The sequence below is a fragment of the Ailuropoda melanoleuca genome, chromosome 7 (genome assembly GCF_002007445.2).
Source record: "Ailuropoda melanoleuca isolate Jingjing chromosome 7, ASM200744v2, whole genome shotgun sequence".
Lineage (NCBI taxonomy): Eukaryota > Metazoa > Chordata > Mammalia > Carnivora > Ursidae > Ailuropoda > Ailuropoda melanoleuca.
In genome coordinates, this window is record NC_048224.1 from 61,469,563 (window position 1) to 61,496,562 (window position 27,000).

Genomic DNA, 27,000 nt, shown 5'->3' on the forward strand with positions numbered 1-27,000 from the left:
GGGCTCGATCCCACAACGCCGGGATCATGCCCTGAGCCGAAAGCAGACGCTTAACCGCTGTGCCACCCAGGCGCCCCGACAAATACAGCTTCTTAAAGACCGAGTTCAAATTTAGAATTCTGTGCCCACTTGAAGTTTGATACTATAATATGACAAGGTAGAGAGAGCCAGTTCTGGGTTCCTGGCTCCTAGTCCTTGGGCTGACCTCTAGCACTACAAGAGGCCTTGAGGCACATGTGGATACCCTCCTTACTTACAAAAACTCCATCCATACCCCATGCAGATGGTCACCCCTTATGTGTGTGCATATACACATAATATACATATGTATACATATACATACATACCTATATAATTAACTTATGATTTTTTCAAAAAAGCAAGGTAAGTAGGAAAACTAGCAAAACTAATAAAAATATTATCTATAGGGGGAGGAAGAGGAGACAAGGTTGGAAGCTAGGTTTCTCCTAATATACTTTGTTTTACATTTTTAACTTTGAAACTAGGTAAATATTTTGCATAATAAAGACCAGATAGCAGAGAGAAGAGATTCAGTATGTTAAATTATACCATGAACTGCCATCAGCAATGTCTGGAATGTGAAGAAATAAATGGCAAGAGGAAAAAGAGGGGAGGGATGGAACCTATAAATTAAAGGACACAGGGCCTGAAGGCAATGTTAGGCCTACTTTGGATCCTGCTTTGAACAAAAGCCATTTTATTAAAGAGAGAGAGAGAACAGAGAGATTTAAACATTACCTGGTTATTTTGTGATATTAAAGAATTATTTATAGCTATTTTAATATCATGTTTAAGAAAAAGTTCTTGTCCCTTAGTGATACATGTTTACAGATGAAATTAAAATAAATAAGCAGACCAATTTTTACCCTCTGACAAAGACTGATTAAATTCAGCTCCCAACACCATCAAACACAAAATAGGTACTCAGAAAATAATAAATTGAGCATTTTACTGTATATAGTTTATACTTTCATTTTTAAGAACAGCAGCACTTTCTCATGAGCTTGCCAGAACAACTCTTTGGGAAAGATGGAAATTTATTAAGTGAATATCAAGAAAAATACTTCAAAGAACTAGTAGACAGGACTGACAAGTTAATATTTGATTTGATTTAATAGTCACAACCAAAGAGGTACTTCTTCTATTTAGATCTTTTTCAACTGAGACAGAGGGAGGAGAGGCTTAGGAGACAAGGTGACCAAAGTAAAGTCATTTTGGTTTTTAGGCTGACCCTTAACCTAAAAGTCAACAGGTCACAAGATACAACTCATGAAAGACCACAAGACCCCACTCCCTCCAGCAGTAAAAGTCATAAAGATTGGACATTCCTAAAATTGCTCCTGTGGGTAATTTCACAAGTCTAAGACAATGGAAAAACTAACTGCCCAATGTAAATGTTAAACCCAAAGTTAAAGAGTAAGCCCCTCTTTATATGGTTAGCTAACTGAAAAAAACAAAAAACAAAAAAACTTATAAAACCCTTTGTTAGAGGCAAGGTGGGGGGAGTTCCCTTCCTCCCCTGGGAAGAGAGACCACTACTTTATCTATGAAGTAGCTCCTTTCTTACTGGTATACTTAATAAATCTTTGTCCCTTTCTCTACCTGGCTTGCTCTTAAGTTATTTCTCTTAAGGAGCAAGAACTGTCTTGGTGGGGGGTGTAAGACCTTCCCCCTTGGCCTGTCTGGCATCACAAGTATTATAACCAGTATAACAAGTATAAATAACTTTGAACCTACTTTTGAATTGCAATATCACAAAGTATTGTACCAAGATTTTTCAAAAACAATGAGGTATATTCCATCACATTGCTCTTACTGTATGACTGTTATTGTAAGAGCAAAAAGGTTTGTTGGCATTTTAATAAGTAAAACTTTTAAGTAATTTTTATTTCCTGTTATTGCATATTTAATTTATAACTTTAATTTCTGTCTTTCTCTGCTTCATAATTGCACATAACAGTAATACAGTAGCACATTGCATGGAGGTATATGAACAAAATCTTCCTACTAGTGGGATGGTCAGTCAAAAGTTTAAAGGCCAGTTAAAGGAAAACTAGTGGAATTAGTGAAAATATTTAAAACTAGTTTTGTTGCTTTCAGTAGTTCATAATTATAAGTAGACTAATGATTACTGGGAAACAGGTCTTTTAACCACTTTGGATGTGCTCCCCATTTAGTATGTTTGTGTCATCATGATATTCAGCCAACCTTTATTGATTGCCTACTCTTGCAAGGGACTGTTAAGCCTGTGAAATCCATGTGTTCTGCTAATCCCCACAACAAACCCCTAGGATCTCATATTATTATCATAATTGAGGACACTTCAAGTGTTGCATAAAAGCTGCAATATTACACAGCCAATATTGTGTGATTTCCGAGTCAGGATTTGAACCCAGCACTTAGCCACCACGCTATATTGATGGCCCTTCCCCAGTTCACAGGGAAAAAAATCAGCAAGATAGAGAGAACTTTCAAAATTTTTAGTCCCCCTCCATAGAATTTTTTTGTAAACTTTAGTATGTGTTACCACTTGTTTGCTAATAAATTCTCAGGTGACAAGGTATATGAGGAAGTAGCTAACTAATGTTAATGAAAAATGTCAGAATTTTTCTGAGTCTTGAATAGACTTTTGAATATCTGACAGTCTTGAATGTTTAACACCATTTTATGCACACAAACTTGAAGTTTTTATGTTATGCACAATTTAGTAGTATGTTGTTCCTGATTTGTGTGACAGAATACATGGCAGTTTCATGGGTGAGTCTTAGGTATTTTGCTAACTAATCAAATTGAGAATTCCTGGTACAGTAAAAAGGAAAGAAAAATAGAAACCTGGTTTGTAAAATAATATTGAGTTTCTGCTTGAAGGATGGATGGATTTAGATCAAGAAGAATAGAAAGGGGATGACAAAAAAGCGAATATATAAAGACTAGAGGAAGCTTGAGTTGTCCTGGAGGCAGCAAGGAAGTCTGGGAAGCATTTGGAAGCTGGAAAGTGATGGGTATAATATATTTAAAAATGTATTGATTTCAAGTTAAAAGCACCATGTCGGTCTGACAGAACTTTCATAAAATGTCAGAGAGAATTGCTTTTATTACATATCTTAATTTTTGACAGAATTATTTTGTCTGATATGATGTGCTAGATTTGATATCTCATATTTCATATATAATTATATTCTGAAGTTGATGAAACCATTTATTTTTAATCTAGAAATGTTCCCTGGGCTTTTGAAGAAATAAAGAAAGCAAGTGAATGGGTAAGAAGAACTGAAGGACAATATCCATCTATCTGCCAACGACTTGAATTGGGTCAAGATTGGGACTCTGCCACTAAACAGCTATTGGGGATCCAAACCATAAACACCACATCTCCCCTTCACAGAGTTCTTAATTACAGTCAAGGCTGAATCAACTGAAGTTGTATTTTAACTATTATTCATGCTTCCATGTATAAAATAATCAGAGAGCAATAGATACCTATAATGAAGTTTAATTATGATTTTATTCAGTGTAGCACCCACTTTAAAATGAGAAACAGAATTGATTATTTTAATGAACTAACAAGTGATAACAAAATATTACAATACTGCAGATTTGTGTTTAAATGTTTTAAGGTGATAAGAGACACATCTGGCTGGTCCTGGAGCCTCATTTCCTCCTCCCTTTTAAGGACTCTGGTAGAGAAGCGGCCCAGCTGGACTTATTAGTAAGCTGGGGAGAAACAGGTCTTTGACTGATGTCAGTGTTCCTGGAATGCAAGCCTGTTTCCAGGGCCCTGAGTATCCAGACCTTTGCCCTCAGTATGCATGCTCCCTGGTGTGGTTCCTAGTCTATAGATCCCTTGATACATTTTTTTGTCGCTTAGAGAACCTAGGCATCCCAAGCAATTCTTTCATGGATCTTGCTTTTGGTGTTGCCTCTAAAATCCTGAAGTCATCTAGATTTCCTCCTGTGTTATCTTATAGAAGTTTTATAAATTTTGCATTTTACATTTTGGTCTATGATCCATTTTGAGTTATTTTTTATGAAAGCTGTAAGGTCACTGTTTACCATCCTCCACACTACCATTTCTAGGCCATTACCTCTCTACCTTTATGTCAAAACCCTGGTTTCTTTGTTTTTGTTTTCATTTTTTTTAATTTAAATTCAATTAGCCAACATATAGTACATCATTAGTCTTTGATATAGTGTTCAATGATTCATTAGTTGTGTATAACACCCAGTGCTTATCACATCAGGTTTCTTTGAGATTCAGTCTTTTGGCTATCCTCTAACCTGTCCTAATTTGTTGTGATTTGCCAAATGCCCAGTACCTACCCTCATTCACGTATGATTCAGGATTTCCCTTTCTACCACCAATCCTGTCTTCATCTTGAGTGACTTCCATTATCCTGATGTGTGACCCCTCCTAAATCCCTGGACTTGAACCACAGCTATAACTGAGTCTTGGCAGAATGTCCTGTGGTGCTCAAAGGATGGAAAGCTGTGAGGAGCTACCATGAGGCCTTCTCCCATCTGCCTCTCTATCTCCCTGAGAGGCAAACATAAGACTATTTCTCATCACCTCCCAGTTCTGAGGCAATATAAAGCTCAGAATACAGCTGTAGACTAAAAAGCCTCCTAGCTGCATCTAGAATTGGCTCTTCAGCAGTGATGTGTCCCACAACTCTCACTGCAATTATCTAACTCCTCTTGGAGTGTCAGGAAAGGACAAAGGGGAGCTGGTATCTTTGACTACTCTTCCTCTTGCTGTTTATATAAGTAATAAACGATCTAAATCTAAAATGGCTTGTTATGTCTTTACTGGCTAAATCAATCAGGTCTTGCCCTTGGCCTTGTCTACTTGTTTGCTTGACATAATCATAGAAGATAACTCTTTTCTTGTTTTATCAGATTAAGGGATAAAAGATTGACAATATGTAGTAGCAGAGTGTGTGAACGTAAACAGACTTCCTAACGTTGTTACTGGAAATATATACTAGTAAAACAAAGTTTTGCAGTATTTATCCAAATTTAAATCACTACCCTCCTTGATCTATAAATTTCACTAATAGGAATTCCATTTCTAGAAATTCATCTTGCAAAAATATGGACACATACATGCATATCTTATATATGCATATGTGTGTGTGTGTGTGTATTACAGTTGCAGAACAATGTGGAATGGAGCCCATTTAAAAATTACAGAAATGGGTGTTTATCCATGTGTGAGATAAAAGTCTGTCACGTCATATTCCAAACTGGAATTCCATTACCTATGAGGAATAGGAATTTTATTTCTATCATATATCTGAATTAGTTAAAAAATTTTACAGTGAACACACACACACACGCACATATATCAAAAATACATAATAAAGAAAATAGTGTAATGAACATAAATTCCATCATTTAAAGTATTTTGCCAAGTTTTTATAAATTTAGAACAGTCTTCTCTTCCCTCTTCTTTTGCTATTGACTTGTTGAAGAAACAAGGTCAATTGTCCTATAATATGTCCCACATTCTGGATTTGTCCATTTGTTTCCATTTTTTCTTTCCCCATATTTCTTGTAAACTGGAAATTCGATCTAAGGCCCTGAATAGATTAAGGATCAATATTTTTATCAATAGGAGCCATATAGTTTGGTTGTTCCGCTTTTAGTAATGCTAACATTGATCAGTGGGTTTTCCAATGTTAAGTTCTGTTTCTCCTACAACCAACAAATAGTCTGAAGAGATACTTTGGTAGCCAGTTCCTCATCAATCTTTCACCTAGCAGTTTTGTTGCCTGAATCATTTTCATGAAATATTGTGATTCTGTTTTCTTCTACACTTGTTAACTGAAATTCTTCTGAAAAAAATAAGCTTTCCCCATCAACAAAATGTTATTTGATTATAATATTTTTAAAAACTTACTTTAAAAATATACCTAATTATTAGAATTGTTTTGTGTCTTCCTTTATAGACTAAGAGTCTGTGGAGGGCGGAGAGAATGTTAAGAAAGAGACAGTGTGCCCAAAATGAAGTTAGGTGTGTCAACCCCCACATCAGCAAACCAAGACTTGATACCCAACCTAACTGCAGTTTCAGGCTCTTCTAGGAATATAATCTCAATCAGTAGCCTGGAATTTCCTGGTAGTACTAGCGAGGTAATCCCCTTGATAGACCCCAGTCTTACCCCAAAGGACAGTGAATTTGCCTGAAATAATCCTTTCTTTTGTTTATGACTTCCTTGCCCTACCCCCTTTCTGTCATGAAAAGCCTGTCCTTTCCTGCATTTCTTTGGCGCTCCTTCCTATTTGCTAGATGGGATGCTGCCCCCATCATTGAAGAAAGCCAATAAGATCTTCAGATTTAGTCAGCTGAATTTTAAGACCATGCTCTATTGCTCTTTGTATTCTTAATGCTTAGTATAGTCATGGTACACAGGATGCATTTAGTAAGCTAAACAAATAATAAATCAATGAGTCCACTCAAGATCTGATGAGCCTCTCCATGATGTGGGAAACAAAGAAGAAAAATTAATAAATTTCCTACTACTTACAGCCCATTGACAAGTCCTTGAAACAGGCAGAATGACATTCCTCTAGGGGCTCAACTGCCTCGATGTTGATACTTTGCTAAGAATGAAAGGCAGGGGCGCCTGAGTGGCACAGCGGTTAAGCGTCTGCCTTCGGCTCAGGGCGTGATCCTGGCGTTGTGGGATCGAGCCCCGCATCAGGCTCCTCCGCTGTGAGCCTGCTTCTTCCTCTCCCACTCCCCCTGCTTGTGTTCTCTTTCTCGCTGGCTGTCTCTATCTCTCTGTTGAATACATAAATAAAATCTTAAAAAAAAAAAAAAAGAATGAAAGGCAATCTTAGCCTGACCTTCCAAGATCCTGTAAGTCTACCTTAACATACAAAAATTCCTTTGGAAACTTCATCTCTACCCCCGCAGGATATATGTTGGCATGCATCCCCCAAGCATATGACCCACCGAACGTCTGAAGGGTCTCATGACTGGGGTTTTCCTAGACAGTAATAAATGACCTTTTCCCAACAATAGCTAGCCTGCTCCAGGTCCTGGAACCGTTGCTTCCAAATTCCTTAGAAACTTATACTATTCCTAACTCCCTCCCAACTTGAAAGTATATAATGACCCCAGTGCAGCTCTCTGCCCACAGGTCCTGTCCCCATGCTTTAATAAAACCACCTTTTTGCACCAAAGATGTCTCAAGAATTCTTTCTTGGCCGTAGGCTTTGAACCCTAACGCCTACATCATCCAAATGGATCTTCTGGATCATAGATGATTCTTCAGTTAACCTCAGAGTTAATTTAAAAGAGTTAATCTTATAAATTAAGTCCACCATTCAGAGAAACAAAAACCTCCTTGGGGTGCCTGGTTGGCTCAGTCAGAAGAGCTTGCAACTTTTGATCTCCAGGTTGTGAGTTTGCGCCCCATGCTGGGTGTAGACATTACTTAAACAACACTTTAAAAGAAATTTAAAAAAATTAAAAGTTGGCTACCACAAAGATTTTATTTGCGATTCAAAGTGAGAAAAATATTTTACTCTTAAGTGGATTATCCTAGCAACTTCGGTGACTATCTTTGTCAAATCACGGACAAAATACTTTAATCACGTCCTCCATTTTCAATGGGGGAAAAATCATTATTTTTGGCTTATTACTTAAAATTTTTTCCTCCAACTTTAAACAATACTAAGATATAAGAGCACTATGAGTTATGTTTGATTGTTATCGTTCACAGGCGTTAAACAAATCAAGATCACACCTGCACGAATGGCCCAGCATTGCGTTCTGGCCGGCTCAGGTGTGGGCTGGAGGTGGGCTGCTTTCCTAGAAAGCTCCCCCCCCCCCGCCCGTGGGCGTCAGGCGCAACCGTTAGGGGGAAGAGGCCCCACACAGCAGTCGGTCCCCTCTGGTGCTTGAGCTTCTCCTCCAGTCGAATTCCCGCGCTCTGGTGTTCCCCGGCCTCCCCTTCCCAGCTCGGGAAGCGCCCGAGCGCGCCTCCGCCGGCTGTTTCCCACTCAGCGGTGGAGCCCCAAGCTCTCCGAGGAACCCCTCGGCCTCCTTTCTCCCCCGCGCCCTGACAAGCCCCTCCCCCCCCACGGCCGTTCCCGCCCCTCCCCCGGGGGCTCCCAAACAGCCCTCCCTCTACCCTCCGCAGCACCAGAGCTGACACACCGCTCCTCCCCCATGGCCCCATGCGCCCCGCCCTTCCGCCGGGGCGCCCACTCGGCCCGACCACTCGCTTCCCGTAGGTTCCGCGGGGCTCCAGAGCGCCTGCCTCGATTTGATTGGTTTCAGTGTGTGTCGCTCCAGGATCCCGAGCCCGCCATTGGCGGGTTTCCCTCGCAGCGTCACGCTGCCAGAGTGGATTAGGGCCAAGTGCCGAGCGCGAGGAACCGCCGGTGTGTGTGTCGCAGCCGGTCTTCCTCGGCGGTTTGCTGGGCTCCTGTTATGGCGGCGGTGGCGGTGGCGGTGGCGGCGGTTGCCGAGGGAGCGAGCGTGAGTGCAGTTCCTGTTTCAGATGCCGACAGCAATGATGTGTCTCCTGAAGTCGAAGGAGAAGGTGTTGGAGCAGTGGGCGAAGAGAAGGACGCAGCCACGAAAGGAGCGGAGGCAGTTGGAGACAGCGAGGAGGACGGAGAGGATGTGTTTGAGGTGGAAAAGATCCTGGACATGAAGACCGAGGGGGTATGTGTGCGCCGGGGGAGACGAGGCTGGGCCTGCAGGGCGTGACGTGGAGAAAGCGGGGAGCGGTGGGGCTAATGTGGAGGGTTGCCGCGCGAAGACGCGAAGCCCTCCCAGAATTCACAAGCTGGAAAAGACCAGCTTGTGCAGACACACGATGTAGGCGGGGGAAAGGAACGTGACAGCCGGAGTCAGCGCAAGCGTGCGAATCCTGGGAGCACTGCACTGACATTCCTGACCGACTCTTGGGCTGTGACTGTGAGGGCACGTTAAAGAAGTTTGAAAGGGTGTGTGACCAGGAGAGAGGAAGCAGTTTAGGCTGCGGTGTGTGAGTGTCGGTGGTGAAGGATTTGTCATGACATCAGTGTTTAGATACCCGATTGGGGCCACCGCTGTGTGCTGCAAAGTAGCGACTGAAATAGTGCTTCTCTGCATAGTCCAGTGTCCACGCCATCGTTTCAGCGTTTTCCAAAGCTGTGATCAGTTTTCTGGTTTAAAATCTTTTGGAATTCCTCTTCGTCCTCAGAATCTCGCCCAAGAGGGCGACATTTGAAGGTCTTCAAAACTTGACCGTTATCTTCTCTCTCCTTGTTTACTGTGTGATTGTAACCACACAGTAATCCTTGAAATTCTTCGTCGCACTATTCCTCGGCGCTTACTGTTCTCTCTCCTTCTCAGTCTTTCGGGTCTCAGTCTCTGAGGGTCAGTTTTTGACCCTGATTCCTGCAGAGTGAGGTGGTTCTTCAACTACGCCTTTGTAGCACTTTGTTCAGACCTCTTTTTCAGCACTTAAAAGCATTATTCTTTATATGTTTCTCCTGCTAGGTTGTAGGCTCCTTTAATAAAGGGAATATGATTTTTATTAACTTTTGTATCACTGGTACTCAATTCAATACCTAGTATGTAGTAAGTGCTTTGTGTATATCAGATTATTCAGTGAGTGAATGAATCATGGACTGCAGGCTAGGGTGAGAGTGGGTGGAAGGATGGGCAGTAGGGAAACAGTTTCAGGAGGTAAGTGTGAGATGACCAAAGGTCTCACGTGGTAGTCGGGTCTCTCTATTCTTTTTATTGTCCGTTATTTTCTGTTTGTCATGTGCTACCTTGTGTTAATTTTTTTGTCTATTTAGCAAACTTTTTTTTTAATCACATGCTGTGTGCTAGGTGAGTGTTAGGTCCTGAGGATATAGAGATGAATTGTAGCATATATAGTTGCTGACACTGAATCAGAGTCTGTCTATTGGGAATAAATAATTGAAATCCAATGCCATTAATATTGTTAGTTGCAAAACAGTAAAGATAAGAACTTTATTTGGTGTGATTTTCCCAGATATATTACAAAAGCGCCTTGAGATGAGAATAGAGCCAATCTTGGGCTGTTCTGGATCCCCTGCATTTAACGCAGTGCTTGGCACATAGAAAATATTTAGAAAAATATTGTTTAGGGGAGTAATGTCTTTAAGAATTAAGGTGATTAGCCTATTGGTATACTCTTAGTTAAATTCATACAATATTTAATATTCCTGGTCCCAAAGAATTGTAGGTACTGTACCCAAAGTCTATATTCCAGTCAGAAGCGGATGAAACTAAGAAGCTTAAGTGTTTAAGGCAGTAAAGGAGGGTTATTTATATCACTTTAGTGATGTATAGTTGGGTGAAAATTCTAGTTCTCAGGGCCTTGTATTTGAGAATGACTGATTTATAAGATGAAAAGTATTAGCTCAGCAGAACAGGACTACATCCGTTACTTTTTAAGTACTGCTGACTGAGCCAGCCAGTTGAAAAACATAACGGTCCTGATAGTTTGTTTGGCCTCCTTATAGTCTTAAGGTCTGTGGTATTTCTGTTGTTCATAAGCCACCAGACTGTGGTATTCTGTTATTGACTAAGACAATCATTATAATGAGTGTTGGCTTGGAGGAATAGCATTAATTCTAAATTTATATATTAGCCATGTTCTTTCTTTCGGTTTATTGCTAAGTGTAATTTTTTTATGTTTTCAGAACAGTTAAATTAAACTGACAGATCTTGGGGTTTTAGCTTCAGTTTTGAATCGGAGTCATTTTTACATAATAAAAAGCTGGCACTTTTTAATATTTATGGGAATTTGATTTCATTTTTTAGTGTACAAATAAATATTTTAATTATACAACTTAGTAAATGATCACAAAGCCAACACCTGTGGTAACATCCGCCCATGTCAGGAATTATTAGACTGCCAGCCCTAGAAACCTCTTTCGAATCCCCTTTCCCATAAGTATCCTCTTCCATCCCCCAGAATCACTGTACTGAATTATTATTATGGTAATAGCTTTCTTGCTTTTCTTTGTAATTTTTCCACTTAAGGATGCATTCTTTGACACTTGAGTTTAGTTTTACCTGATTTTTTTCTTTTGTTTCAGTGCAATCTCACAATAGTTTTGCGCGTGTGTGGTTTTTTCCTCAATAATATCTTTGTGAAATTTTTATTTTATTATTTTTTTAAGATTTATTTATTTATTATTTTGGAGAGGGAGAGTGAGTCCCGGGGTGTAGGGGAATGGGGGGAGAGGCATAGGGAGAGGGAGAGAGAGAATCTCAAGCAGATGCCACGCTAAGTGGGGAGCTGTGCATATGTACGTATGCAGAGCTTCATCTCACCACCCTGAGATCATGACCTAAGACGAAATCAAGAGTTGGATGCTTAACCAATTGAGCCTCCCAGGCGCTCCTCTAGTTGCTAAATATTGTGAATGGATGTTGAATTTTATTAACATTTTTTCTGCATCTACCAAGATGATCCATAATTTTTCTCTTTTATTCCATTAATGTGGTAAATTACATTGATTTCCTAATGTTGAATCAATTTTGTATTCATAAAATAAACCAGAGTTGGTTGTGATGTTACTCTTTTTTAATGTTTATATATTTGGGGTTTTTTTAATCAATTTTTGCTTTTTCTTTATTATTTTCTTTATTAATGTGTCTTTTTTCCAATGTCTTGAGGTGGATACATAGTTGTTTTCAGCCTTTCTTTTTTTCACATTATATGCCTTTTTTTTTTTTTTTTAAGTAATCTCCACATTCAACATGGTGCTTGAACTTTAAAATCCTGAGATCAGGAGTCTCATGTTCCACCAACTGAGCTAAGTAGGCACCCTCAAATTATACACCTCTAATCTTAGTTTAGCTGTAGCTCATAAATTATCTTTATAGTATGTTTTCATTCAGGTAAAAATATTTTCCAATTTCCATTAAGTATGTGCAGATGTATTGCCTCGTTTCCAGACATTTGAGAGTATTAGTAAATATTTTATGTGCTTTAAAAGAATTTTTTATTTTAATTGACATGTATTCATATATTGTTTAACACTGAATATTTGTTTGATTAATTGGGTAATTAAAAACCTGTAATGTAGTTGTCAAAAAGCAAATCAGCCATTACTTAGGAAGTCGAAACTGGAAATATGGGAAACTAATTTGAGAATAACTTGCATGCATGAGCTGTTCTCAATTTCATATTCCTGATATTGATTATTATAACTGACATTTTTTATGATGTGTTCCTTGTTAATTTTATTTTTATTTATTTATTTATTAAATATTTTATTTATTTACTTCAGAGAGAGAGAGAGTACAGAGGGAGAGGGAGAAGCAGATTCCCTGCTGAGCAGGGAGCCTGATGTGGGACTCGATGCCAGGACCTTGAGATCATGACCTGAGCTGAAGGCAGATGCTTAACCAACTGAGCCACCCAGGCGTCCCTGTCAATTTTAAGTAACAGTAAATCCTGGGTGGCTCAGTCCGTTAAACATCTGACTCTGCATCTCAGGGTCGTGAGTTCAGGCCCCAAGTTGTGGAAGAGGGAAGATCACTGTCTTTGAGAGAGGAAGTATTTTTAGGAGAATGAGGTCATGTCTCCACCATGACCATGAAGTTTAAAACCTAATTTTGCCTCTCAACTGACAAAGTATAAAATATTTACTATATGGCAATTTACCAAAATCTGCTGACTTTGGGTCTATAACTACTTACAGAATTATTATTAAGCCATTCACACTTTTTCTTTAAAAAATTAACCTGTAACGTGCCCACTTTCACCATTGCTGTTCAACACTGTACTGTACTGTAAGTTCTAGCCAGAGCAATTAGATAAAAAGATGTAAAAGACATTCAGGTTAGAAAGGAAGAAGTAAAACTATATTCACAGATGACATGATTCTCTATATAGAAAAATCCTGAAGAATCACAAGAAAATGACTAGATGTAATAAATGAATTCACCAAACTTGAAGGGTACAAGAATAACATAATAAAAGGTTGTGTTTCTATATACATGTAATGCACAGTCCAAAAAGGAATTTTTTCCCCTCCAGTTTTAATTTTAATTCCAGTTAGTTAACATACAGTCTGATGTTGTTTCAGGCATACAGTATAGTTATTCAGCACTTCCATACACCACACTGTGCTCATTACAAGTGCATTCCTTAATGCCCATCACCTATTTAACCCATCCCCCCACTATTCTCCCCTCTGGTAACCATCAGTTTGTTCTCTGTAATTAATAGTCTGTTTCTTGATTTGTCTCAATCTTTCTCTCTTATTTTTTTCCTTTTGCTTATTTGTTTTCTTTGTTAAATTCTGCATATGAGTGAAATCATATGGTATTTGTCTTCTCTGATTTATTTTGCTTAGCATTATTCTCTCTGGGTCCGTCTGTGTCATTGCAAATGGCAAGATTTCATTCTCTCTATGGCTGAATAATATGCCATTGCAGATATATGCCACATTTTCTTTATCAATTCATCAATCAGTGGACACAACAGGCTGCAAACATTGGGGTGCATGTACCCCTTTAAATTAGTGTTCTTGTATTCTTTGGGTAAACACCCTGTAGTGTGATTGCTAGATCATGAGATAGTTCTATTTTTAACTTGTCATTAGGTTTATATATAGCCTCTTCTGCATATGGCAGTCTGTATTAAGTTGATGGTTGTTTAAGTTTGAACCCATTCTTTTCTTGTCTTCTCTCCACATTTTTAGGTATATGTTAGTATATTTTATATCCGTGTGTGTGTGTGTGATTTTTTACAGAAGTATTCATTTTTACAGCTTTTATATTTCATACCTTTGTACTGTCACTTTTGGTCTCTCCTTTCTCCTCCAAGAGTCCCCTTTTATATTTCTTGCAGGGCTAGTTTAAAGGTCACAGACTCCTTTGTTTTTTATTTGTCTGGGAAACTCTTTATCTCTCCTTCTATTAGGAGTGATAGCCTTGCTGCATAGAGTATTCTTGGTTGCAGATTTTTCCCGTTCATCACACTGAATATATCATGCCACTCCTTTCTGGCTTGCCAGGTTTCTGCTGAAAAATATCCTGTTAGTCTTATGGGTTTTCCCTTGTAAAGTTACCAACTTTTGTTTTGCCACTTTTATGATTTTTTTCTTTATCACTATATTTTGCAAATTTAATTATAATATGTCTTGATGTGCATCTGCTTTGTTGATTTTGATTGGAGTTCTCTGTGCCTCCTGGATCTGGATATGGGTTTCCTCCTCCAAATGAGGGAAATTTTCAGATATTATTTCATTAAATACATTTTCTGCCCCCTTTTCTCTCTCTTCTTCTGGGACTCCTATAATATGAATGTTGATTAACAGAGTCCCTAAGTTTCCTAAGTCTATTCTTGTTTTGTGTAATTGTTTTTCTATTTTGTTCAGCTTTATTACTTTTCATTACTCTGTTTTCTAGGTCACTAATGTTGACTAGGTTACTAATGTTTCTCTGTTTTTTCCATTCTGCTATTCATTCCATCAAGCATGTTTCTCATTTCATTTATTGAGCTCTTTATCTCTGCTGTGTTATTCCTTACCTCTGTGTTAAGGGTATCACTCATGTTTTCCACTCTTAAGTCTACTGAGTATCCTTATGTTCATTCCTTTAAATTCTCTATCAGGCATGTTATTTATATATGTTTTGCTTAGATCTCTGGCTGTGGCCTTGTCCTGTTCTTTCATTTGGGATAAATTTCTTTGTCTTATTTTGTCTGTTTCTCTGTTTCTGTTAAGAAAGTCAGCTATGGGGCGCCTGGGTAGCGCCGTCGTTAAACGTCTGCCTTTGGCTCAGGGCGTGATCCCAGCGTTCTGGGATCGAGCCCCACATCAGGCTCCTCCACTGGGAGCCTGCTTCTTCTTCTCCCACTCCCCCTGCTTGTGTTCCCTCTCTCACTGGCTGTCTCTCTGTCAAATAAATAAATAAAATCTTTAAAAAAGAAAGAAAGAAAGAAAGAAAGAGTCAGCTATGTCTTCTGTTATTGAAAGTAGTAACTTTATCAAGAGGAGGTCCTGGTGTGCCCTGCAGTGCACTGTCCCCTGTTCACCAGAACCTGGCACTTAGAGCACAGTATCCTATGTGTGTTGCTTATACCTTGCTGTTGTGTCTGAGTCACTTTTCCTTTCACTGTAGTCGTTTGCACTGACACTGCCTGTTGTGGGCTGTGCTTCCTGTCTGTGAGATTAGTGGGACCCAGGTAGGCCAGCTCTGAAGGGGACTTGGGAGAGGGGTGGTGGTGTCACCAAAATTTGGGTTGGGTCAGTAGTCCTATGCTGGATCCCCTGAAGTGCAGCAGTAGTTTGGGGGTGTGCACTGGGGCTGCCGGGGACACAAGGCTGGGCATGGTACATGAGAATGGCTGGGTATGGCTGGGTGCAATGCACTGGGTGTCTGGGCAGATCTGTCTGCTGTTTGTCCCTGGTGTTCTTTTGTTTTGTTTCGTTTTGTTTAGATTTTATTTATTTATTTGAGAGAGAGAGAGCACGAGCAGGGGGAGTGGCAGAGGGAGAGGGAGAAGCAGGCTCCCTGATGAACAGGGAACCCGACATGGAACTTGATCCCAGGACCCTGGTATCACGACCTGAGTTGAAGGCAGATGCTTAACCAACTGAGCAATCGAGGCATCCCTGCCCCTGGTGTTCTATAAACTGCTGTTTTTATGTTGCCTCTCCTCATGCTCCTGTCTCTTTAAGGGCATCAACCCAGCTATCACTCACCCTGGTGGCCAGTGCAGCACTGAAGTCAGGTGACATTTAAAGCTCCAGGCTCCAACCCCTACTGGTTTTACAAGCTCCTCCAACATTAAGGGGATTAGTCTTCCCCATGTGAGATCCCTGGTGCAAGGACTTGTTTCTCTGCCCTGTTCTCACACACTGTTCCATCCCTCCTGCAGGCAGCCTCTCTCCACCTTTCTGACCTTCCAGACCTTTCAGATGCAGCTTCTTCTCTATATTTAGTTGTGGATCTGCCAGTCTTCAGATCACTCTCCAGTTTATTGGCTTGGATGTAGATGATATCTAGTTGTAAAAATGGGACAGGGTGAATTCAGGGTCCTCCTACTCTGCCATCTTCCTCAGCTTCTCCCAAAAAGGAAATTAAGAAAACAATTCCAGGGGTGCCTGGATGGCTCAGTCAGCTAAGCATCCAACTCTTGGTTTTGCTCAGGTCATGATCTCATAGGTCGTAGGATTGAGCCCCCGTATTGGCTCAGGATTCAGTGGTGAATCTGCTTGAAGATTCTCTCCCTCTTCCCCTTCCCCAACATGTACACACACACACACACACACACACACACACACACACATACTCTCTCTCTCTCTCTCAAATAAATAAATCTTAAAAAAAAAAAAAAAGTTCCATTTATAATAGCATCTAAAAGAATAAAATACTTTTTTTTTTGTTAATGATTTTATTTATTCATTTGAGAGAGAGAGCAAGAGAGATCACAGAGGGTGAGGGAGAAGCAGATTAGCCACTGAGCAGAGAACTTGATGCGGCTCTCGATCCCAGGACCCTAAGATCATGACTCAAGCCAAAAGCAAATGTTCAAATGACTGAGCCACCCAGGCACCCCTAAGAGAATAAAATACTTAGGAATAAATTTAACCAACAAGGTAAAAGACTTACAAACTTACTACAAAGCTTCAGTGATCAAAACAGTACGGTACTGGCATAAGGACAGATACAGAAAATCCAAAAGTGAACCCATACGTTTATGGCCATTGATTTTTCATAATGGGTATCAAGTCCAGTCAATGGGGAAACAAATTGTGCTGAAACAACTGGATTTCCACGTGCAAAAAAGGAAAGGTGGATCCTACCTCACACCTTATACAAAAATTAACTCAAAATGAATGAAAGACCTAAATTTAAGAGGTAAAACCATAAAATTCTTAGAAGGAAACATAGGGGTAAATCTTCAGGACCTTGGATTTGACAATGCAATCTTGGATATAACTCCAAAAATGCAAACAAAAGAAAAAGTAGGTAAAAGGACTTCATCAAAATTAAAAACTTTTTGTGCATCAAAAACAGTATAAACATAGTGAAAAGGCAGCCCAGAGAACTGAAGAAAATATTTGCAAATCACATCTGACAAGGGATTGATATCCATAATATATAAACAACCCCTATAATTCAAAAACAACACCAAAAATTAAAAAAACAAAAAACAAGACAGCCTACTTAAAAATGGGCAAAGGATTTTTATTTTATTTTATTTTATTATATTATGTTAATCACCATACAGTACATCCCCAGATTCCGATGTAAAGTTTGATGCTTCGTTAGTTGCGTATAACACCCAGTGCACCATGCAATACCTGCCCTCCTTACTACCCATCACCAGTCTATCCCCATCCCCCACCCCCTCCCCTCTGAAGTCCTCAGTTTGTTTCTCATAGTCCATAGTCTCTCATGTTTCATTCCTGCTGCTCCCCTGTTGGGGGCATATATATTAATAATTGTCATATCCACTTGTTGAATACTTCCTTTAAGAATAATATAGTGCCCTTCTGTATCTCTCTCTATGGCCTCTAGTTTAAAATCCAGTCTATCTGATATGAGAATTGCTACTCCAGCTTTCTTTTGAGGTCCAAAAAATTAAACATTTCTCTAAAGATATACAAATGGCCAATAAGTGTATGAAAAGATGCTCAAGGTCTTAGTCCTTAGGGAAATGCACATTAAAACCATGAGATACTACCTCACACCAGTTACTAGATGGGTGTAATAAACAAAAACATGGAAAACAAGTGCTTGTGAGAATGTGGAGAGATTAGATCCTTCTTACACTGGTGGTGGGAATGTAAAATGGTATGGCTCTTGTGGAAAACAGTTTGGCTATTCTTCAAAAAGTTATAAACAGAATTACCTCATGACCCAGCATTTCCACTCCTTGGTATATACTCAGAAGAACTGAAAACAGTAACTCCAACAGGTATTTGTTCTACCATGTCCAGTAGAGCATTGTTCACAGTAGCCAGTAAATGGAAACAACTCAAGTGTCTATCAACAGGTGAATGGATAAACAAAATGTGGTGTGTATATATATATACAGTGAAATAGTATTCAGTCTTAAAAAGGAAGGAAATTCTGACACGTTCTATAACATGGATGAACCCTGAAAACGTTATGGTAGGTGAAATAAGCCAGAAGCAGAAGAACATATATTGTATGATTCTACTTACATGAAGTACTTAGAATAAGTAAATTCACAGAGACAGAAAGTAGAATGATGGATCCAGGAGTTCAGGGGAAGGGGAATTACTGTTTAATAGGGACAGTTTCTATTTGGAAAGATGAAAAAGTTCTAAAGATGGGCAGTCGTGATAACTGCATGTCTGTGTGAATGTACTTAATGCCATTTCTGTCTCTGTGAATTTACCCTTAAAAATGGTTAAAATGGCAAATTTTAAGATACATACACCAAAAAACTATATAAAATGACAATAAACAAGATTTTAAAATTACCTATTGTGTCTTTCACTCATTTTCTCATTCATTTATAATATTTTTAATGTTTTATGGCTATCAAATCTTAATCAATATATTCCTAATTTTTGCTTCTCTAAATTTCTAGTTAATTTTTTCTGCTCAATACCCAATCTGACTGAGGAGCAAGAATATACGAAACAGTTTTCCACATGAACTGCAGAGTACCATTCTAGCTTACACTTAACACTTACTTGATTCTATTCATACAACCAGTGAGGCAATAAGCTTTCCAAACCAAAGCCAAGTGCTGCTCACTCCCCTTTTACCCTTCAACATGCCTACACTGCCTTTCAATCGTTTTGTCACCTATAGAAAGACCAACATCAGCACCTAGTAGGATGGGAAACTAAGAAATAATGGAAAAAGAGATGACTTAGATATTTAACTTTTAAAGATAATCCTGAAAATCCTCATGATTTTAAAATAATAACTAAGTGTAAATTGATGCAGTTTTATGGTTCAGTTACGTTTTACATTCATTTGCAAATATCGTCTCCCATTCCTTCCGCTGTCTTTTGGTTTTGTTGACTGTTTCCTTTGCTGTGCAAACGCTTTTTATCTTGATGAAGTCCCAATAGTTCATTTTGGCCCTTGCTTCCCTTGCCTTTGGCGATGTGTCTGAGAAGAAGATGCTGCAGCCGAGGTCGAAGAGGTTGCTGCCTGTGTTCTCCTCAAGGATTTTGATGGATTCCTGTCTCACATTTAGGTCTTCCATCCATTTTGAGTCTATTTTTGCGTATGGTGTAAGGAAATGGTCCAGTTTCATTCTTCTGTATGTGGCTGTTCAATCTTCCCAACACCATTTGAAGAGACTTTTTTTTTCTGTTGGATATTCTTTCCTGCTTTGTCAAAGGTTAGTTGACCGTAGAAGTTGAGGGTCCATTTCTGGGTTCTCTATTCTGTTCCATTGATCTGTGTGTCTATTTTTGTACCAGTACCAAACTGTCTTGATGATTACAGCTTTGTAATAGAGCTTGAAGTCCAGAATTGTGATTGCCCCAGCTTTGGTTTTATTTTTCAACATTCCCCTGGTGATTCGGGGTCTTTTCTGGTGCCATACCAATTTTGGGGTTGTTTGTTCCAGCTCTGTGAAAAATCTTGATGGTATTTTGATAGGGACTGCATTGAATGTGTAGATTGCTTTGGGTAGCGTAGACATTTTCACAATATTTTTCTTCCAGTCCAAGAGCATGGAATGGTTTTCTGTTTCTCCATGTCTTCCTCAATTTCTTTCATAGTTGTTCTTATTAAAGTTTTCAGAATACAGATCTTTGGTTATGTTTATTCCTAGATATCTTATGGTTTTAGGTGCAGTTGTAAATGGGATCGATTCCTTGATCTCTCTTCCTTCTGTCTCATTGTTAGTGTATAGAAATGCAGCTGACTTCTGTGCATGGATTTTATATCCTGCGACTTTGCTGAATTCCTGTATGAGTTCTAGCAATTTTGAGGTGGAGTGTTTTGGGTTTTAAACATAGAATATCATGTCATCTGAGAAGAGGGAGTTTGATTTCTTCTTTGCCAGTTTGGATGCCTTTTATTTCTTTTTGTTGTCTGATTGCTATACTATGTTGAACAACAGTAGTGAGAATGGACATCCCTGTTGTGTTATCAACCTTTGGGAAAAGGATCTCAGTTTTTCCCCATCGAGGATATTCGCTTTGGGTTTTTTGTATATGGCTTTTATGATATTTAGGTATGTTCCCTCTATCATCTGTGGGTGATTTTTGTTTTTTCCTGCTTTTTATTGATTTTCAAAGATTACACATTGCTTATGTAATCAGAGAAAGATCTGAATCTTCAGTTTATGAAAACTAGATCAGTAATACTGTTTATTTATTTTAATTCTTAAAAATTGAGGTATAATTGACATATACCATTAGTATTAGTTTTAGGTGTACAACATAATGATTCGATATTTTTATGCACTGCAGAATCAATAAGTCTAGTTAATATCCGTTACCTTACATAATTACAAAATTTTTTTTTCTTGTGATGAAAACTTTTAAGATCTGCTTTCTTAGCAACTTGTAAGTATGCAGTATAGTATTGTTAACTGTAGTTACCATGCTGCATATTACATTCCCATGACTTATTTTGAGATGGAAGTGTGTAACTTTTGACCCCCCTTCATCCATTTCTTCTACCCCAAACCCCTGCCTCTGGCAACTTCTAGTCTTTTCTCTTTTTCTATGAGCTTGGGTTTTTGTTTGTTTTGTCTCCTTCCATACAAAATTGAGATCATGCAGTGTTTGTCTTTCTCTGTCTTGCTTATTTTACTTACTATAATGTCCTTGAGGTCCAAACATGTTGCCAGTGGCAAGATTCCATTCCTTTTTATGGCCAAATAATATTCCTCTGTGTGGGGGGGCATTTTCTTCATTCATCTGTTGAGGATACTTGGGCTATTTCTACTTTTTGTCTGTTGAAGTGATGATGCAGTGAACGTGGGGGTACATATATCTTTTTGAGTTAGTGTTTTTGTTTTCTTCAGATAAATAACCAGGAGTGGAATTGCTGGATCATATGGTAGGTTTTTTGTTTTTGTTTTTAATTTTTTGAGGAACCTTTTTACTGTCTTTGCGTAGTGGCTACACCAGTTTACATTCTCACCAGCAGTGCACGGCGGTATTCCTTTTTTCGTAAGTCTTGCTAATACCTGTTATTTCTTTTCTTTTTGATAATAAGAGGTATGAGATGAGATCTCACTGTGGTTTTGATTTGCATTTCCCTGATGATTAGTGATGTTGAGCATCTTTTCATATATTTGTTGGCCATTTGTGTGTTTTCTTTGGAAAAATGTCTATTCAGATCTGCCCTTTTTTTTTTTTTTTTAAGATTTTATTTATTTATTCGACAGAGACAGACAGCCAGCGAGAGAGAGAACACAAGCAGGGGGAGTGGGAGCGGAAGAAACAGGCTCATAGCAGAAGAGCCTGATGTGGGGCTCGATCCCACAACGCCGGGATCATGCCCTGAGCCGAAGGCAGACGCTTAATCGCTGTGCCACCCAGGCGCCCCAAGATCTGCCCATTTTTTAATCAGATTTTTTTGCTGTTGTTACGGAGTTGTATGAGTTCTTTATATACTTTGGATATTATTAACCCATTATCAGATACGTGATTTGGAAATATTTTCCAGTACAGTAGGTTGCTTTTTCATTTTGTTGGTGGTTTCCTCTGTAGTAAAGAAGCCTTTTAGTTTGATATGGTTTCATTTGTTTATTTTTACTTTTGGTGTGATACTTTTTTCTTAAATGCACTTGCTTTAGGAGATGAACATACTTCATAATGATATTACTCTCCATTTCAAGTTCATTCATACATTCTCAGGATTGTATGTTTCTGGAAATTTAATCTTTTAAACTATCAAATTCAGTGTCCTTTATTTGCCTGTTTTTAATTCTGTAACAGGGTAAAATCCTTTACAAAGTTCGATGGAAAGGATACACATCAGATGATGATACCTGGGAGCCTGAGATTCATCTTGAGGACTGTAAAGAAGTTCTTCTCGAATTTAGGAAGAAAGTTGTAGAGAACAAAGCTAAGCCGGTCAAGAAGGATATTCAGGTATCATGTTTTATTTCATAGTTCTTTTTTTAGTATAATAAACTTACTATAAATTTTACTGACATAAGGAATGTGCAGTAAAGAATTTACAGATGGGGTTGCTGGGGTGGCTCGGTCAGTTAAGTGTCTGCCTTTGGCTCAGGTCATGATCCCAGGGTTCTGGGATCCAGCCCCATGTTGGCTCCCTGCTCACTGAGGAGCCTGTTACTCCCTTCTAACCCCCATTCGTGCTCTCTTGCTCTCTATCTCTTGCCGTCTCAAATAAAGTCTTTTAAAAAAAATTACAAATAATAATAAAATTATATAGTATTCTGTATATTGTAAATTCTGTATAGCCAATTGATTCTCACAGAATGCTTTAATTGATTTTTGCCAAACTCTTCCTTCTGTAGTCAACCTAATCACAGTTGACAAACAGGTATAGTTTGGACATATTGATTAATATTTTTCTTTTAGTTAAGAGTAAAGTGAAAGTGGGGAGGTTAAAAACATGTCAAAACTTTATTTGTTCATCCATGATATAAGCATCTTGTTTTTGTGTACTTAGGAACATTTTTTGTACTATTCGTGTTGCTCCTGTAGATACAGTGTATACTTGTATGTATCATCTTCATTATCAGCATATTGTGTCTGATTTTTCTGCTAATTAAAATAAATCTTAGATCATTTTATAAAGCTATAAGTTTTAATCTATTAGAGATTATCCACAGATCTGATTATCCAGGTCTTTTGTTTTTCTCTTCTGTTCCCATTTTAGTTTTTAGCTACTTTAGTGCTTTTTAGTAAACTCTTCTGATGGTAAGGAAGGATTAAAAGATCAAAAGAGCCAGATAAGTTAAACTTTTTTTTGTAAAGATTTATTTATTTGTCTTAGAAAGAAAGAGAGAGTGCGAGAGTTGGGGGGTGGCCAGAAAGAGAGGAAGAGAGAGAATCCCAAGCGGGCTCCTCGTGTAGGATCAGTTGACATAGGGCTTGATCTCTCGTGACCTGAGCTGAAGTCAAGAGTTTGATGCTTAACCTATATACCCCAGGTAAGTTAAACTTCTATCACCAGCAGTTTGGAAAAAGATTTCATGGTGGGCTAGAGTGGGATATTATTAAAACAGATGAAAAACTTGGAGTAAGGGTTTTCTTCTATGGATTTGTCAGTTGTTTTATCCTTGGTCCTCTTATTCCACAAATAACTGAATTGGATTTATTTATAAATCTTATAAGAATTTCCCATTGACTTTTCCAAGTAAATTTCCTTTATAGCTTCTTTTTATAGATTGAACTAGTTCTTACTCAACTTTTTGCTTTTAGTTTTCTTTTTTATCAGAAATTATTGTAATTTTTTTAGAATTCTGGCAGAGCATCTTGGACTTAGAACTATATAGTGAAAATTTTTCCCAAGAAATAGATAATAACTTACTGAAGCCTGTATTTTAAGGACTGCATGTTTATCTTCTTTCCCTACAATTTGAGTTTCAACTAAAATGGTATTAGGACCCATTTTTGACTGATTGTAGTGGTTAATAATAATAGCAATAATAAGGCAGCTTGTATTTACTGAGCACTTATATATTATGTATGTGCCAAACACTGGGTCACCACTTGATGTAGATGAAGGTGAGAAACTGAAATTTAGGTAAATTAAGTAACTATAACTCAAGTTAATCAGTTACTAATGATAGAGCCAGGCAGCTGCATTCTTAACCACTGTGGTAGGTTGCCTTTTAGTTTGGGCTATACCTTGAAATCCATTTAGAGTAGTGGACTTACCAGTTTTTTTTAAATTTTTGTTAGAGTTGCAAGGTCTTTAATAAATACGGTTTTAAATTACTAAGCAAATGGCTTATTACTTTTAAATGTTTTGTAAAGAAACCTCTCTACACAATGAGTTCACATTAGAGACTTTTTTCCTCAAATTCTTTTATTACACTTAACACTGCACTTTTCTGGAATGGGTGCCTATTCTTTTCTTCCCTATTTCTTTCCTTAAAAACACTCTCACAAACACAAATACTCCTATTTTACTAAGTGATAGGTTCTTTTTACTCAAAAAATTTAGACTTTTTGATTGAATGCTTCCTAAAGTGTATTTCTCATTTTCCTGCATTACTAGTAAGATAAGTTGCTGAAACGTCTCCCAAGAAGTTTTTTCTTACAGAATACTAGCTTTATTTTGTCTTTTACTTTACCAAGCCTCTAGTTAAACCCTACTTGCAGCTCTTTTTCTTAATTTAAAGTTATTGGCAATGGTCTGAATGAGAATGATTCCTGATAGACTGGTGTATTCTTAAGCTTATGAATCCTGTCCTAATTTTAGAAAGATATTTCTCCACCTAAGGGGTGTTTAGCTGGCTCAGTCAGTAGAGTATGCAACGCTTGATCCTGGGGTTATGAATATGAGCCCTATGTTGGGTGTAAAGATTACTTAGAAATAGTGGTTTTTTTTAAAAAAAGCAAGATACTTTTCCACTTGTATTTTTTTCTAAGTTCTCCTTACTATTTTATTTTTAAAGATTTTATTTATTTATTTGACAGAGAGCTAGCGAGAGAGGGAACACAGGCAAGGGCAGTGGGAGAGGAAGAAGGAGGCTCCCAGCGGAGGAGACTGATGTGGGGCTCGATCCCATGACTCTGGAATCACGCCCTGAGCTGAAGGCAGACGCTTAATGACTGAGCCACCCAGGTGCCCCTCCTTACTATTTTATAAATAATTTAAAATTCTAGGGGCACCTGGGTGGCTCAGTTGGTTAAGGGTCTGCCTTCAGCTCAGGTCATGATCCCAGGGTCCTGGAATCGAGTGCCATGTCAGGCTCCCTGCTCAGTTGGGAGTCTGCTTCTCCCTCTACCCTTACCCCCTTGTTTGTGATTTCTCTCTCTCTCTCAAATAAATAAATAAAATCTTTTTTAAAAATTTAAAATTCTAGGCACATTGTGATCTGAAATTCAAAAATTCAAAATTTGCATTTTAAAGACTGAAACTCCTATTTTCTATATCAGGTCAGCTTTCTCATGAATTCTCTCATCTGTTAGTATTCCAGTATATTGCTGTGATTCTTTGAGGTAAGGTCAGTGGATAGGAAAATGGCAAAAATACAACTGGTCACTGATTTTTTTCCCCTTTAGCAAAATAGTTTTGCCATTCATACGCTTTTGCAATTCTTTTCACGGTAGATATAGAAATAGTCTATAGGAGAAAATTGCTTTGTTCATCTCATATCCATGTTCATGCAAGCAACAAATACTTGTTGTCTGTAAAAATTATATTTCCCAGTCACCAAAATTTTTGTCTTATGGAGGGGTTTCACCACGGTAGTATTTTAAGAATATTTGATTTGTCGCTTTCTACTTAAATCTAGGCGCATTGCTTACTTAGGACTTAGTAAGCATCACAGAAATTAGAAATGGTTTCTCAACAAGTGGCAGATCTGGGGAGACTCCCCTTCCTCCCTCCGGGAGGAGCGGTGTGGGAACACGCTGCAGGAATCTGCTGCGTTTGGAGACTCCAAACAGGGCTGTGTGCCAGAGATAGAAATGCTTGGTCACAGTCCAGGTGAGCACAGAGTGCAAATAGAGACCAGGGAGACCAGACTGATTAACTGCTTTTCTCTCAGGGCTCACTGAGGAGTGAGGCCTCGAGCTCTCATCATCTCCGGGGCCAGAGATTGGGAGGCCGCCATTTTCATTCTCATCCTTTAAAGCTGTGTGGAAAAGCCTTCAGGAAACAAAAGCTACGGAGAGTAAACCAGAGCAGACTACTTATCGTGACCCCTGGCAAGGGCAGTGTAATTCCGCCTGGGGCAAAGACCTTTGAGAATCAATGCAACAAGCCCCCCCCCCAGAAGATCAGCAAGAATATCCAGCCAAGACCAAATTTACCCATCAGTGAGAACTGCAAACTCCAGCACTAGGGGAGTACAGCACGTAGAATTCATGGCGTTTCCCCCATGATTCTTCAGTCTTTCAACTTTAATTTTTTAAATTTTCTTTCTTTTTTCTTTTTTCTTAATAATTCTTAACTTTTTCAACCACCTTCTTATCAATTCCTTTTTAAAAATCTTTTTAAAATTTCATTTTCATTTAATTTTCATTTTAATTTTCGTTTAAGTTTCATTACAGTCATAGTCCATCCCTTCATTGTATTTACCCTTATTTTTTGTATATATAAAAGTTTTTCTTTCTTTAAAATTTTGGGATGCAGTTTCTTCTAACAGACCGAAATACACCCAAAATCTGGTGTGTGGCTCTGTTCTATTCACCTGCCTGATCACATTTTTTCTTTTTAATTTTTCTTCTTTCTTTTTTCAACCACTTCTTATCAATTCCTTTTTTAAAATCTTTTTTTAATTTTCATTTTTACAGTCATATTCCATCCCTTCAATGTATTTAACCTTATTTTTGTATACACAGAAATTTTTCTTTCTTTAAAATTTTGGGATGCAGTATCTTCTAACAGACCAAAAAACACCCAAAATCTAGTGTATGACTCTGTTCTATTCACCAGCCTGATCATATTCTATTTTTTTTCGTTTTTTCTTTTCGGGTCTCTTCTGATTTGTTTCGTGTATATTTCTCTGGGGTTGTTACCCTTTTAGCATTTTGTTCTCTTGTTCATCTATTCTTTTCTTGACAAAATGACAGAATGGAAAAACTCACCTCAAAAAAGAGAACAAGAGGCAATACTGACTGCCAGGGACCTAATCAATACGGACATTAGTAAAATGTCAGAACTAGAGTTCAGAGTAACGATTATAAAGATACTAGCTGGGTTTGAAAAAAGCATAGAAGACACTGGAGAATCCCTTTCTGGAGAAATAAAATCTAACCAAGTCGAAATCAGAAAGGCTACTAATGAGGTGTAATAAAAAATGGGGGCTCTAACTGCTACGATAAGTGACGCAGAATAGCGAATTAGTGACATAGAAGACCAAATGATGG

At 38.3% G+C, this 27,000-nt stretch overlaps 2 protein-coding genes across 6 annotated transcripts in view; both read left to right on the plus strand.

Moving 5' to 3' along the window:
• PARP4 (poly(ADP-ribose) polymerase family member 4) overlaps positions 1-4,809 on the plus strand; it is a 134,599-nt gene extending 129,790 nt beyond the window's left edge. For all 3 annotated transcript variants that reach the window (XM_034664935.1, XM_034664939.1, XM_034664937.1), the window contains one exon: positions 3,236-4,809. In XM_034664935.1, coding sequence (XP_034520826.1) covers positions 3,236-3,264 — 29 coding nt within the window. In that variant the 3' untranslated portion in view covers positions 3,265-4,809. The remainder of the gene's footprint in view (positions 1-3,235) is intronic.
• A 3,560-nt stretch (positions 4,810-8,369) lies between these two features.
• The window catches only part of MPHOSPH8 (M-phase phosphoprotein 8), a 56,269-nt gene continuing 37,638 nt past the window's right edge, over positions 8,370-27,000 (plus strand). For all 3 annotated transcript variants that reach the window (XR_004626661.1, XM_034664941.1, XM_011232900.3), the window contains exons 1-2: positions 8,370-8,701; positions 21,919-22,074. Coding sequence is in view for 2 of the 3 variants with exons in the window: in XM_034664941.1 (XP_034520832.1) it covers positions 8,465-8,701; positions 21,919-22,074 (393 nt within the window). In the remaining variant the exon portion in view is untranslated. The remainder of the gene's footprint in view (positions 8,702-21,918; positions 22,075-27,000) is intronic.